This window comes from Chiloscyllium plagiosum, unplaced genomic scaffold (genome assembly GCF_037043375.1).
Source record: "Chiloscyllium plagiosum isolate Xiang-an unplaced genomic scaffold, Cpla_swu_hap1 HiC_scaffold_37, whole genome shotgun sequence".
NCBI classification, from domain to species: Eukaryota; Metazoa; Chordata; class Chondrichthyes; order Orectolobiformes; family Hemiscylliidae; genus Chiloscyllium; species Chiloscyllium plagiosum.
In genome coordinates this window covers 29439160-29452940 of record NW_028270175.1, presented here as the reverse complement: position 1 = coordinate 29452940, position 13781 = coordinate 29439160, and the positions used below count along the sequence as shown (strand labels likewise).

At 43.6% G+C, this 13781-nt stretch overlaps 1 protein-coding gene across 2 annotated transcripts in view; it reads left to right on the top strand.

Annotated features, from left to right (window-relative positions):
- igsf21a (immunoglobin superfamily, member 21a) overlaps positions 1–13781 on the top strand; it is a 392300-nt gene that overhangs the window by 145192 nt on the left and 233327 nt on the right. The window contains exon 3 of one of the 2 annotated variants that reach the window (XM_043675638.2): positions 230–351. The exons of the other annotated variant lie outside the window; for it this stretch is intronic. Within the exon in view, the coding sequence (XP_043531573.1) occupies positions 230–351 (122 nt within the window). The remainder of the gene's footprint in view (positions 1–229; positions 352–13781) is intronic. 2 annotated transcript variants of the gene reach the window in all.

The window sequence follows — 13781 nt, the reverse complement described above, 5'->3', positions numbered from 1 at the left end:
TGTGAAGCAATGTATTCGTGCTTTCACATTCGAAGTACAAAGACAGGTTTCGCCTGGGAAACAGATACACTCTCATGCGTCAAATGTAATATTCTGACTTTTCCTTTAACTCTGCAGTGTTTCACTGGGGAGTGTAGGCTGCCTCAGGTGCTGTGTGATGATGATAAAAAGGATTTTTTAATTTCCAGTGACTCGTTGCTGAATGTGATGTATTGTTGCTTGATACCAGGTGACAGATGGAGGAACTATCAAACAGAAAATATTCACATATGATGCCCTGTTCTCTACAAATTACACACACATTGATGAATATCAGAAGAGGGAGGACCTGGTCTATCAGTCCACTGTGCGGTAAGTGGACTTTTATTTGTTCACAATAGTTGGTCACTATCCAATTCACACAGACATTTTGCTCTCAGCGGAGGAGATGAGAAAACATATTATTTTATATAAAAATTATTCACATAAAATGGGATTCTCTGGTGACACAGCTGCCCTTCACACAGAAACTCAAAGCAGGAACAGACCATTCAGCCCATCAAGTCTTCTCCACCATTCAACATTGACTTAGTCCAACCCTGTCAGAATTTTATTCGTTCCAAAGAGATCCCATCTTACTCTTATTCAACCCAATCTCTCCTCAGACAACAATCCTGCTCTCCCAGGAATCAGATTAATAAATCTTTGCTGCAGTCCCCTTATTGCAGGATTATTTCTCAGCTAAAAAGCTCTAAATTGTTCACAGTACCCCAGGTGTGGTCTCACCAAGGCCCTGTGTGACACTTTGATCCAATCCTCAAATCCTCTTGAAATGGAGGTCAATATAATGTTGGAAACAATGCTCTGTAATTCTAACCAAAGTAGATTATTTCATATTTATCCTTGTTATACTGCATCTGCAATGTATTTGCCCACTCACTCAACGTATCTAAATTGCCTTGGAAACTCTTTACATCCTCCTTATCACTCACAATCCCACCTGGTTTTGTGTCATCAGTAAATTGAGAAATGTTATATTTGATTTCCTCTTCCAAGTCATTGATATTTATTGCAAATAATTGGGCACAAACACTTATCTCTGCAGTACCCCATTAATCACCACCTTCCACTCCAATAAATGCACATTTATTTCTGCTATCTGTTTCCTGTCTGCTAACTAATTCTCAATTCATGCCAGTATATTATCTTCAGTCCCACGTGCATAATTTTGCACACTCAACCTCTTATGTGGGACTTAAGCAAAAGCTTTCTGAAAATCCAAATGCACCACATCCATCGGTTTGCCCTCGTCTATCCTACTTCTTCAAAAAAAATCCAGTAGGTTTGTCAAGCATGATTTATCTTTCATAACTTCAGGTCGACTTTTTCTAATCGTGTTGATATTCTATTAGTTTCCTGTTATCACATCCTTTGTAATAGACTTGGCATTGTATTGTAAAATAAATTGTATTGTACTTTTTACCTATGACTGATGTTAGGCTAATCAGTCTGTACCACTTGTATTCTCCATCCTTTCTTATTAAATAGTGCGCTTACATTGACCATCCTCCAATCTGCTGGGACTATTTTAGAATCTACAGAATTTTGGAACATGATTTGATTTATTGTTGTACCCATGTACAGTGAAAAGTTTTGTTTTGTGAGCAGTACAGGCAGATGATAACATATAAGGACATACAGATCATAGCATGTTTCGACAGTGTGAGGTATATAGGGTTACGGCTGCATAGTTGGTGCACAAAAGCAAAGTCAATATTAGATTTGAAATCAGAGATGACCATTCAGCAGTCTAATAACAGCAGAGAAGAATCTGTTCTTGAACCTGCAGGTATGCGTGTGTTTAAGTTTCTTTACCTTCTGTCTGACGGAAGAGGTTGAAAGAAGGTGCTGCTGGGAAGGGAAGGGTCTTTGATGATGTTGGCAGCCTTTCCATGGCAATGAGAAATCCATGGGTGTAAGTCCAAGGTTGGCTTGCACAATGGTCTGTGGTGTGTTCACAACCTTTTGTCGTTTCTTGTGGTCCTGGGCAGAGCAGGACAACTAACATCTCCATTATTTTCATGCTGGCCAGTTCTTTCAGTTCGCTGGGATGCAGATTATCTGGAGCTGGGAATACATTTGATTTTATTACCAATTCATTTCTCTGCACTTTTTTCACTAATACTAATTGCCTTCAATTCTTCTTTCTCATTAGACCTTTGGTTCCCTGACATTTCCAGGAGGTTATCTATGTCTTCTCCTATGAATACAGAGCTAAAGTTGTTGCTTATTTTTCTGCATTATTTATTTCCCATTTTTATACTGTGAAGGATCTACATTTATCTTCACTAATCTTTTGCTTTTGCCAGAAGCTTGTAAAGTCCACTTCTATCTGCCTTTCATGTTTACTCTCAAACTCTATGTTTTCCCCACTTAATCTGTTGATCCTCCTTTGCAGAGTTCCAAACTGCTTTCAGTCCTCTGGCTTGCTTCTTGTTTGAACAATTTTATATAACACTGCTTTTGATTTAATACCATACTTTATTTTTAATTAGCTACAGTTAGGCCACTTTTCTTCGTGTGTTCTGGTCCTAGAAAGGAATGTTTAACTATTACAATGCATGATTTAGAGATGCCAGTGTTGGACTGGGGTGTATAAAGTTAAAAATCACACAACACCAGGTTATAGTCCAACAAGTTTAATTGGAAGCACTAGCTTTCGGAGCGCTGCCCCTTCATCAGATGGTTGCTAGTGCTTCCAATTCAACCTATTGGACTATAATCTGGTGTGTGTGATGTTTAACCTATTAAAATGCATGTTTTCACTATGTAAATGTTATCCATTGCTTATCTACCAATGTAGGAGAAAGTGAGGACTGCAGATGCTGGAGATCAGAGCTGAAAAATGTGTTGCTGGAAAAGCGCAGCAGGTCAGGCAGCATCAAAAGCGAAGGAGAATCGACGTTTCGGGCATAAGCTCTTCTTCAGGAATGAGGAGGGTGTACCAAGCGGGCTAAGATAAAAGGTAGGGGGGAGAGACTTGGGGGAGGAGCGTTGGGAATGCCATAGGTGGAAGGAGGTTAAGGTGAGGGTGATAGGCCGGAGAGGGGGTGGGGGGGGCGGAGAGGTCAGGAAGAAGATTGCAGGTCAAGAAGGCGGTGCTGAGTCCGAGGGTTGGGACTGAGATAAGGTGGGGGAGGGGAAATGAGGAAGCTGGAGAAATCTGCATTCATCCCTTGTGGTTGGAGGGTTCCTAAGCGGAAGATGAGGCGCTCCAACCGCAAGGGATGAATGCAGATTTCTCCAGCTTCCTCATTTCCCCTCCCCCCACCTTATCTCAGTCCCAACCCTCGATATCAGCACCGCCTTCTTGACCTGCAATCTTCTTCCTGACCTCTCTGCCCCCTCCCCCTCTCTGGCCTATCACCCTCACCTTAACCTCCTTCCACCTATCGTATTCCCAACACCCCTCCCCCAAGTCCCTCCTCCCTACCTTTTATCTTAGCCTGCTTGGCACATCCTCCTCATTCCTGAAGAAGGGCTTATGCCCGAAACGTCGATTCTCCTGCTCCTCGGATGCTGCCTGACCTGCTTATCTACCAATGTGTCAATTAGTTAATAATCCAATCTATCCTAGCCAACTCATCCCTCATGCATTTGTAGTTTGATTTGTTTATATTTAGGGCCATAGTCTTAGATGAAACTATTTCACTTTCCATCCTAATGAAGACTTCCATCATGTTATGGTCTCACTTCTTTGAAGGATCCCACACAGAAAGATTAGTAATTAACCCCTTCTCATTGCACAATATCAATCTGGGAGACAAAAACTGAAATTGCTGGAGAAGCTCAGCAGGTCTGGCAGCACCTGTGAAGAGAAATCAGTGTTGACGTTTCAGGACTGATGACCCTTCCTCAGAATACTATCTTCACAGGTGCTGCCAGACCTGCTGAGCTTTTCCAGCAATTTCTGTTTTTGTTTCTGATTTACAGCATCCGCAATTCTTTTGGTTTTGTCAATCCAAGATAGCCTCTTCCTGGCTGGTTTCTCAATGTACTGGTCTAATAATTCAACTAACGCGCATACCAGAAATTCATCTGCTTTTGTTATTCTTGTTCCTGTGCTTTGTTCAGCCTATATGTAGATTAAAGTCAGCCATGATTACTGTTACATGCAAGATTAATTTCCTATTTAATACTGTTCCCTACCTGCCCAGTGCTGTTTGGAAGCCTGTAGACAACTCCCACTGATACTTTCTGCACCTTGTTGCTTCTTAGTTCTAGCCTGACTGATGCTACATTGCATTAATTTCATTTTCTGCAATGCCACTCCACCTCCTTTTCCTTTTCACCTGTCATTCCGACAGATTAAACACTCTTGGATATTCAGCTCCCAGCCTTGGTCATCTTGCAGTCTTGTCTTCATAATTGCAATCGTATCATTCAAAGTTTGGGAGAAGATTTGTAGCTCAGTGCTCGTTGTTGTGGTTCTGTTCGCCGAGCTGGGAATTTGTGTTGCAGACGTTTCGTCCCCTGTCTAGGTGACATCCTCAGTGCTTGGGAGCCTCCTGTGAAGCGCTTCTGTGATCTTTCCTCCGGCATTTGTAGTGGTTTGAATCTGCCGCTTCCGGTTGTCAGTTCCAGCTGTCCGCTGCAGTGGTCGGTATATTGGGTCCAGATCAATGTGCTTATTGATTGAATCTGTGGATGAGTGCCATGCCTCTAGGAATTCCCTGGCTGTTCTCTGTACTCAATCATGGCACCAATGACATAGGTAGGAGGAGCTCTGAGGATGTTAGGCAGACTTTCAGGGAGCTAGGTTGGAAGCTCAAAGTTAGAACGAACAGAGTTGTTGTCTCTGGTTTGTTACCCGTGCCACGTGATAGAGAGTCGAGGAATAGGGAGAGAGAACAGTTAAATGCGTGGCTACAGGGATGGTGCAGGAGGGAGGGATTCCGGTATTTGGATAACTGGGGTTCTTTCTGGGGAAGGTGGGACCTCTATAAACAGGATGGTCTGCACCTGAACCTGAGGGGCACCAGTATCCTTGGTGGGAGGTTTGCTAGTGCTCTTGGGGGGGGTTTAAACTAACTCTGCCGGGGCATGGGAACCCAGACTGTAGCTTTAGGGTGCAGGACCTGGAGTGTAGGGAGGTTAGGAACATGGCATCAATTTCAAAAGAGGGTGCCTGTAAACAGGAAAGTGGCTTGAAGTGTGTATATTTCAATGCAAGAAGTATACGAAATAAGGTAGGTGAACTTGCAGCGTGGGTTGGTACCTGGGATTTCGATGTTGTGGCTATTACGGAGACATGGGTAGAACAGGGACAGGATTGGCTGTTGCAGGTTCCAGGGTTTAAATGTTTTAGTAGGGTCAGAGGTGGGGGTAAAAGAGGGGGAGGTGTGGCATTGCTTGTCAAAGATAGTATTACAGCTGTGGAAAGGACGATGGATGAAGACTCGCCATCTGAGGTAGTTTGGGCTGAGGTTAGGAATAGGAAAGGTGAGCTCACCCTGTTAGGAGTTTTCTACAGGCCTCCTAATAGTCCTAGAAATGTAGAAGAAAGGATTGCGAGGATGATTCAAGAGAAGAGTGAAATTAATAGGGTGGTTGTTATGGGGGACTTTAACTTTCCTGATATTGATTGGGAAAGCTATAGCTCGAGTTCGTTAGATGGGTCAGTGTTTGTCCAATGTGTGCAGGAGGGTTTCCTGACACAATATGTAGATAGGCCAACAAGAGGTGAGGCCATACTGAATTTGGTTCTGGGTAATGAACCAGGCCAGGTGTTAGAATTAGAGGTAGGTGAGCACTTTGGGGACAGTGACCACAATTCGGTGACTTTTACTCTAGTGATGGAGAGGGATAAGTGTGCACTACAGGGCAAGAGTTATAGCTGGGGGCAGGGAAATTATGATGCGGTGAGGCATGACTTAGGATGTGTGGCTCAGAAAAGTAAGTTTCAAGGCAAGGGCGTAATTGATATGTGGAGCTTGTTCAAGGAACAACTATTGAGTGTCCTTGATAAGTATGTACCCGTCAGGCAGGGGGGAAAGGGTCGTGTGAGGGAGCCGTGGTTCAATAAGGAATTGGAATCCCTTGTTAAATGGAAGAGGGCGGCCTATGTAAAGATGAGGCGTGAAGGTTCAATTGGGGCGATTGAGAGTTATAAGGTAGCCAGGAAGGACCTGAAGAGAGAGCTAAGAGCAGCAAGGAGGGGACATGAAAGATCCTTAGTTGGTAGGATTAGGGAAAACCCTAAGGCTTTCTATAGGTATGTCAGGAATAAAAGAATGACTAGGGTAGGAATAGGTCCAGTCAAGGATAGTAGTGGGAAGTTGCGTGTGGAGGCTGAGGAGATTGGGGAGACACTGAATGAATACTTTTCATCAGTATTCAATCAGGAACAGGACATTGTTGTCAATGTGAATACTGAGTCACAATTAAGTAGAATGGATGGCTTTGAGGTATGTAGAGAAGAGGTGTTGGAAATTCTGGAAACTGTGAAAATAGATAAGTCCCCTGGGCTTGATGGCATTTATCCTAGGATTCTCTGGGAAGCAAGGGAGGAGATTGCAGAGCCATTGGCCTTGATTTTTATGTCCTCGTTGTCTACAGGAGTAGTGCCAGAAGATTGGAGGCTAGCAAATGTGGTTCCCTTGTTCAAGAAGGGGAGTAGGGATAACCCTAGTAACTATAGGCCGGTGAGTCTCACTTCTGTTGTGGGCAAAATCTTAGAGAGCATTGTAAGGGATAGGATTTATGAACATCTGGATAGGAATAATGTGATCAAGGATAGTCAGCATGGTTTTGTGAAGGGCAGGTCGTGCCTCACAAACCTTATTGAATTCTTTGAGAAGGTGACTAAGGAGGTGGATGAGGGGAAAGCGGTAGATGTGGTGTATATGGATTTTAGTCAGGCGTTTGATAAGGTTCCCCATGGTAGACTACTGCAAAAAATACGGAGGTATGGCATTGAGGGTGAGTTGGAGGTTTGGATTAGGAGTTGGCTGGCTGGAAGATGACAGAGGGTAGTAGTTGATGGCAAAGGTTCATCTTGGCGTGCCGTCACTAGCGGTGTTCCGCAAGGATCTGTTTTGGGACCATTGCTGTTTGTCATTTTTATAAATGACCTGGAGGAGGGATTAGAAGGTTGGGTGAGCAAATTTGCGGATGATACGAAAGTCGGAGGAGTTGTAGACAGTGAGGAAGGATATGGCAGGTTACAGCGGGATATAGATAAGCTGCAGAACTGGGCAGAAAGGTGGCAAATGGAGTTCAATGTAGCTAAGTGTGAGGTGATTCACTTTGGTAAGAGTAATAAAAAGATGGGGTACTGGGCTAATGGTCGGATACTTGGTAGTGTGGATGAGCAGAGGGATCTTGGTGTCCATGTACACAGATCTTTGAAAGTTGCCACCCAGGTAAATAGTGCGGTGAAAAAGGCATATGGCGTACTGGCTTTTATTGGTAGAGGAATTGAGTTCCGGAGTACTGAGGTCATGTTGCAGTTGTATAAGACTCTGGTGCGGCCGCATCTGGAGTATTGTGTGCAGTTTTGGTCGCCATATTATAGGAAGGATGTGGAGGCACTGGAACGGGTGCAGAGGAGGTTTACCAGGATGTTGCCTGGTATGGTAGGAAGATCGTATGTGGAAAGGCTGAGGCACTTGGGGTTGTTTTCATTGGAGAAAAGAAGGTTTAGGGGTGACTTGATAGAGGTGTATAAGATGATTAGGGGTTTAGATAGGGTCGACAGTGAGAATCTTTTTCCACGTATGGAGTCAGCTATTACAAGGGGGCATAGCTTTAAATTAAGGGGGGATAGGTATAGGACAGATGTTAGGGGTAGGTTCTTTACTCAGCGAGTCGTGAGTTCATGGAATGCCCTGCCAGTAGCAGTGGTGGACTCTCCCTCATTATGGGCATTTAAGCGGGCATTGGATAGGCATATGGAGGATAGTGGGCTAGTGTAGGTTAGGTGGGCTTGGATCGGCGCAACATCGAGGGCCGAAGGGCCTGTACTGCGCTGTATTCTTCTATGTTCTATGTTCTAAATGCCGGAGGAAAGATCACAGAAGCGCTTCACAGGACGCTCCCAAGCACTGAGGATGTCACCTAGACAGGGGACGAAATGTCTGCAACACAAATTCCCAGCTCGGCGAACAGAACCACAACAGCAATCATATCATACCCATTTACAGCTATTTGCACTGTTAATTCAACTCCTTTATTGAAAATGCTCCATTTAGTCAGAATCATTACCTTAAGATTCATCTTTTAGACACTTCTATATTTTGTTTTGATACAATGGCTCTCGATGCTGCTATCTCTTGTTTGTCTCTCTTCTACTTTCTATATTTCTTTGTTGTTATTTTTACTTCCCTCTCTTGTGTCTCCCTGCTCAGAATCCCAACTCCCTGCCACTCTAGTTGAAACCCTCTCATTCAGTATTAGAGAATGTGTCTGTGAGGATATTGATCCTGCTCTTGCTGGGGTGCAGCCCATCCAGTTTGTACACATCCCATCTTGCTAAAAACAATGACTGCAGATGCGGGAAACCAGAGTCTAGATTAGAGTGGTGCTGGAAAAGCACAGCAGTTCAGGCGCAGTAAAAGCGACGTTTCAGGCAAAAGCCCTTCATCAGGAATACTAGACAGGTCCCATCTTCCCCAGAATCAGTCCCAATGTCTCGGGGAATCTAAATCCCTCCCTCCTACATCATCTCTCCAGCCACACATTCATTCACACTATTGTCCTAGTCCTGATCTTCCTAGCATGTGGCACTGGGAGTAATCCCGAACTTACTGCCTTTGAGAGCTTTTTTATTAATTTCTTCCCCGCATTCTACTTGCAGGACCACATCAACCTTTTTTTACATATGTTGTTGGTACCAAGATGGACTATGCTCTTCAAACAGACCTGAGATGCTCAGTGACATCCAAGATCCTGGCACCATGGAGGCAACATGCCAGCCTGGCATTTTCTCTGCATCTGCAGACACATCTATCAGTTTCCCTTATGACAGAATCCCCTAATACTATTGCTGTCCATCCCCTTCTCTTGCCCCACGCAGCTGAACTGATCCTCGTGGCATAGACTTGGCTCATGTTGCATTCCCCTGAGAAACCACTGCATCAGCTGTAGCCAAAGCAGATTTGTTTGTGAGAGAGATGGAGCCAGGGATTCCTCCAGTGTTTTCACCGTGCCTTTACTGCCGGTGCACTCTTTAACAATGGTATGAACACCTCACAAGACGTCATCCATGAATATCTTAGAATTGTGGGTGGTCCAGTGTGACTCTAGTTACTGCTTCAGATCCAAACCATGGATCACTGCAGCTGGAGACATCACTTGCACTAATGGTCACCCCAAACACTGGAAGCGTTCCTGACTTCACACATGACAGAAGAGGAGTATTTCGCATGGCTTAGCCTATGAATTACTCTTAAATTACTCCTTCACATTTACATCCCCTCATTTAAAAAATATTAAATATGTATAAGTGATCTTAGTTGATGGGTTAATGATACAAGTCATCGTGAATTTATATTGGTAGCCATTATGGAGACATGGTTACAGGGTGGTCACAACTGGGAGTTAAATATCCAGGGTACCAGACTACTCGGAAGGACAGGCAGGAAGGTAAGGGAGGTGGTGTGGCTCTGATATTCAAGGATGACATCAGGACAGTGCTGAGAGATGATATATGGAGAATGAAGTTGAGTCCATTTGGGTGGAAATTAAAAATTCTAAGAAGAAAAAGTCACCGATAGGTGTCGTCTATAGCCTACTAAATAGTAACATCACATTGGGGCGGGAAATAAACAAAGAAATGACTAATGCCTGTAAAAATGATATGGAAATTATCATGGGGGATTTTAATCTACGTGTAGATTGGTCGAACCAGCCAGGTCAAGGTAGTCTGGAGGAGGAGTTTGTTGAGTGTATTCGTGATAGTTTTCTTGAAAAGCATGTAATGGAACTGACGAGGGAGAAGCTATCCTAGATCTGGTCCTGTGTAATGAGACAGGAATAATTAATGACCTCATAGTTAAGGATCCTCTTGGGAGGAGCGATCACAGTATGGTTGAATTTAGAATACAGATGGAATATTTTGTATTGATCTTCACAGTGGAGGACACGAATAACATGCCAGTAATTGACAAAGAGACAAAGGTAGATGAGGACCTGGGAACAATCATTATTACAGGAGAGGTAGTGTTGGGAAAGCTAATGGAGCTAAGGATTGATAAGTCTCCTGGTCCTGATAGAATGCATCCCAGGACACTAAAAGAGATGGCAGGAGAAATAGCAAGTGCACTGGCAGTAATTTTCCAAAATTCACTGAACTCTGGGGCAGTGGTAGCAGATTGGAAAACAGCAAATGTGACGCCACAGTTTAAAAAGGGAGGTAGACAAAAGATGGGGATTTATAGTCCGGTTAGCTTAACCTCTGGGGGAGATGCTTTAGTCTATTATCAAGGAAGAAATAGCAAGGCATCTCGATAGAGGTTTCCTGCTGGGCAGCCATGGCATGGTTTCATGAAGGACAGGTCATGCTTAACAAATCTTTTGAAATTCTATGAAGACATTACGAGCAAGGTCAACAATGGGGACCCAGTGGATGTGGTGTACCTAGATTTCCAAAAGGCCTTTGACAAGGTGCTATGCAAGAGGCTGCAGCACAAGATAAAGCTGCATGGTGTTGGGGGTAAAGTATTCACATGGATAGAGGATTGTTTGACTAACGGGAAGCAAGAGTGGGGATAAACAGGTGCTAATCTGGCTGGAAATCAGTGAGTAGTGGTGTGCCTCCGGGAACAGTGTTGGGACCACAATTATTTACAGTTTATATAGTTGATTTGGAGTTGGGGACCACGTGTACAGTGTCAAAGTTTGCAGATGGCTCCAAGGTGAGTAGCAGAGCAAAGTTTGTAGAGGACTGTGAAACTTTGCAAAGGGCCATAGTTTAAGTGAGTGGGCAAAGGTCTGGCAGATGGAGTACAATGTTAATAAAACTGAAGTCATCCATTTTGGTAGGAGTAATATTAAAAAGGATTATTATTTAGATGGTAAAAAAATTGCAGCATGCTGGATATCCTTGTGCATGAATCACAGAAGGATGGTCTGCAGGTACAGCGTCATTAGGAAGTCAAATGGAATTTTGTCCTTTATTGCTAAAGGGATTGAGTTTAAAAGCAGAGAGGTTATATTATAGCTGTGTAAGTGCTGGTGAGGCCACATCTGGAGAACTGCGTGCAGGTTTGGTCTCCATAACTTAGGAAAGGATGTTCTGGCACTGGAGGGGGTGCAGAGGAGATTCACTCGGTGATTCTGGAGTTGCGAGGGTTGGTTTATGAGGAAAGATTGAGTAGACTGGAATTATATTCATTGGAATTTAGAAGAATGAGGGGGGCATCTTATAGAAATATATAAAATTATGAAGGGAATAGATAAGATAAAAGTAGAGAGGATGTTTCCACTGACAGGTGAAACTAGGACAAGAGGGCATAGCCTCAGGATTAGAGGGAGCAGATTTAGGACTGAATTGAGAAGAAACTTCTTCATCCAGAGGGTTGTACATCTGTGGAATTCCTTGCCCAATGGAGTAGTTGACGCTACTGCAGTAAACATTTTTAAAGCTAAGGTAGATTTTTTTTAACAATAAAGGAATTAAGGGATTCAGTGAGAGTGTGGGATACAGCCATGATCTTATTGAATGGTGGAGTAAGCTCGAAGGGCCAGATGGCCTACTCCTGCTCCTAGTTCTTATGGTCTTATAACCTTATTCACTTCTGGTCTTTCACAAACTTATCACTCTTGTTCTTATCACTTTGCTTCCTCCTTTGTGGTGGTGTCTCACTGGTTAGCACTGCTGCCTCAAGCACCAAGTACCTGGGTTCAATTCCTGTCGCGGGCAACTGTCTGTGTGGACTGTGCACATTCTCCCCGTGTCTGCGTGGGTTTCCTCCGGGTGTTCCGGCCTCCTCCCATAGACCAAAGATGTGCAGGTTAGGTGAATTGACCATGCTAAATTGCCCATAGGGTTCAGGGATGTGTAGGTTAGGCCATAGAAAATGTAGGGTTATGGGGATGGGGTAGAACCTAGATATGAGTGGGAGTGTGCAGACTCGATAGGCCAACCAGCCTCTCTCTGCACTGTAGGAATTCTATGTTGCCTCATTTTGTCTCCAATATGACTAAAGGATGCTGTTGGAGTTGGGATTCACTGCTGTGTCCTTTTCTCCTTGCTTTATAATAAGAAAAATCGAAGCATATACTATTAGGAAGCGACATTATTTCAAAATCCCTTGAACTTTTCCTAGAACGTAATGGTAAGGTCCTGGGGAGTGTTGCTGAACAAAGAGACCTTGGAGTTCAGGTTCATAGCTCCTTGAAAGTGGAGTCGCAGGTAGATAGGATAGTGAGGAAGGCGTTTAGTATGCTTTTCTTTATTGGTCAGAGTATTGAGTACAGGAGTTGGGAGGTCATGTTGTGGCTGTACAGGACATTGGTTAGGCCACTGTTGGAATATTGCGTGCAATTCTGGTCTCCTTCCTATCGGAAAGATGTGTGAAACTTGAAAGGGTTCAGAAAAGGTTTACAAGGATGTTGCCAGGGTTGGAGGATCTGAGCTACAGGGAGAGGCTGAACAGGCTGAGGCTGTTTTCCCTGGACCGTAGGAGGCTGAGGGGTGACCTTATAGAGGTTTACAAAATTATGAGGGGCATGGATAGGATAAATAGGCAAAGTTTTTTTCCCTGGGGTCGGGGAGTCCAGAACTAGAGGGCATAGGTTTAGGGTGAGAGGGGAAAGACATAAAAGAGACCTAAGGGGCAACCTTTACACGGAGAGGGTGGTACGTGTATGGAATGAGCTGCCAGAGGATGTAGTGGAGGCTGGTACAATTGCAACATTTAAGAGGCATTTGGATGGGTATATGAATAGGAAGGGTTTAGAGGGATATGGGCCAGGTGCATACAGGTGGGACTAGATTGGGTTGGGGTATCTGGTCGGCATGGACGGGTTGGACCAAAGGGTCTGTTTCCATGCTGTACATCTCTATGACTCTATGACTCTAACTCAATCTGTGCCTGTTCATATAGTCTGAAAATAGTAGCCTTGGTTACAATAGGACATTTGGAAGTGCAAAAAGTAATTTAAAATGTTTTTGGAACTGGGGATTTTTCTCAACAGGTTAAAATGCAAGCAAGAGGAAGTGAGATTTTCATATGAAGCCTAGTTGAGAGGCCATTTGGAGTACTGTTTTCAATATCAAAGTATCCAACTCAGGAAAGATACATTGGAGTGGAGAATCACCAGAATAATAAAAGGGCTTAAATAGTTACACACATGAGTATATGTTTGTAGACCCTTGAGGTTTAAGATTGCATGGTAATCTAACTGAGGGCAGGTACAGGGAACTAATTACTCTGGGAGAGTCCACAACATAAGAAGACCATTTTACAATCCAAACTAGTTTCTTTGAAAGTGGTATCAGGAAGCACCTTTTCCCACAAAAGCTATGGATGTTTAGCCACTGAGTTGTTGAAGTGTAAGATGAAGGGAAGTTAGTTACATAGTGATTATGGTATTGGACTAGCAATACAGAACTGCAAGCTAATGCTTTGGGAACATGATTTAAATCTCACCATGGCACTTGGTGAAATTTAAGTTAAAAAAAATTACAATTCAAAGAAAGCTAGTGTAATGGTGACCATGTAACCCATGTATTTAGTTATAAAAACACACCTGTTTCACTAATGCTCTTTATGGACGGAAAACCTAGCCTGGTCTAC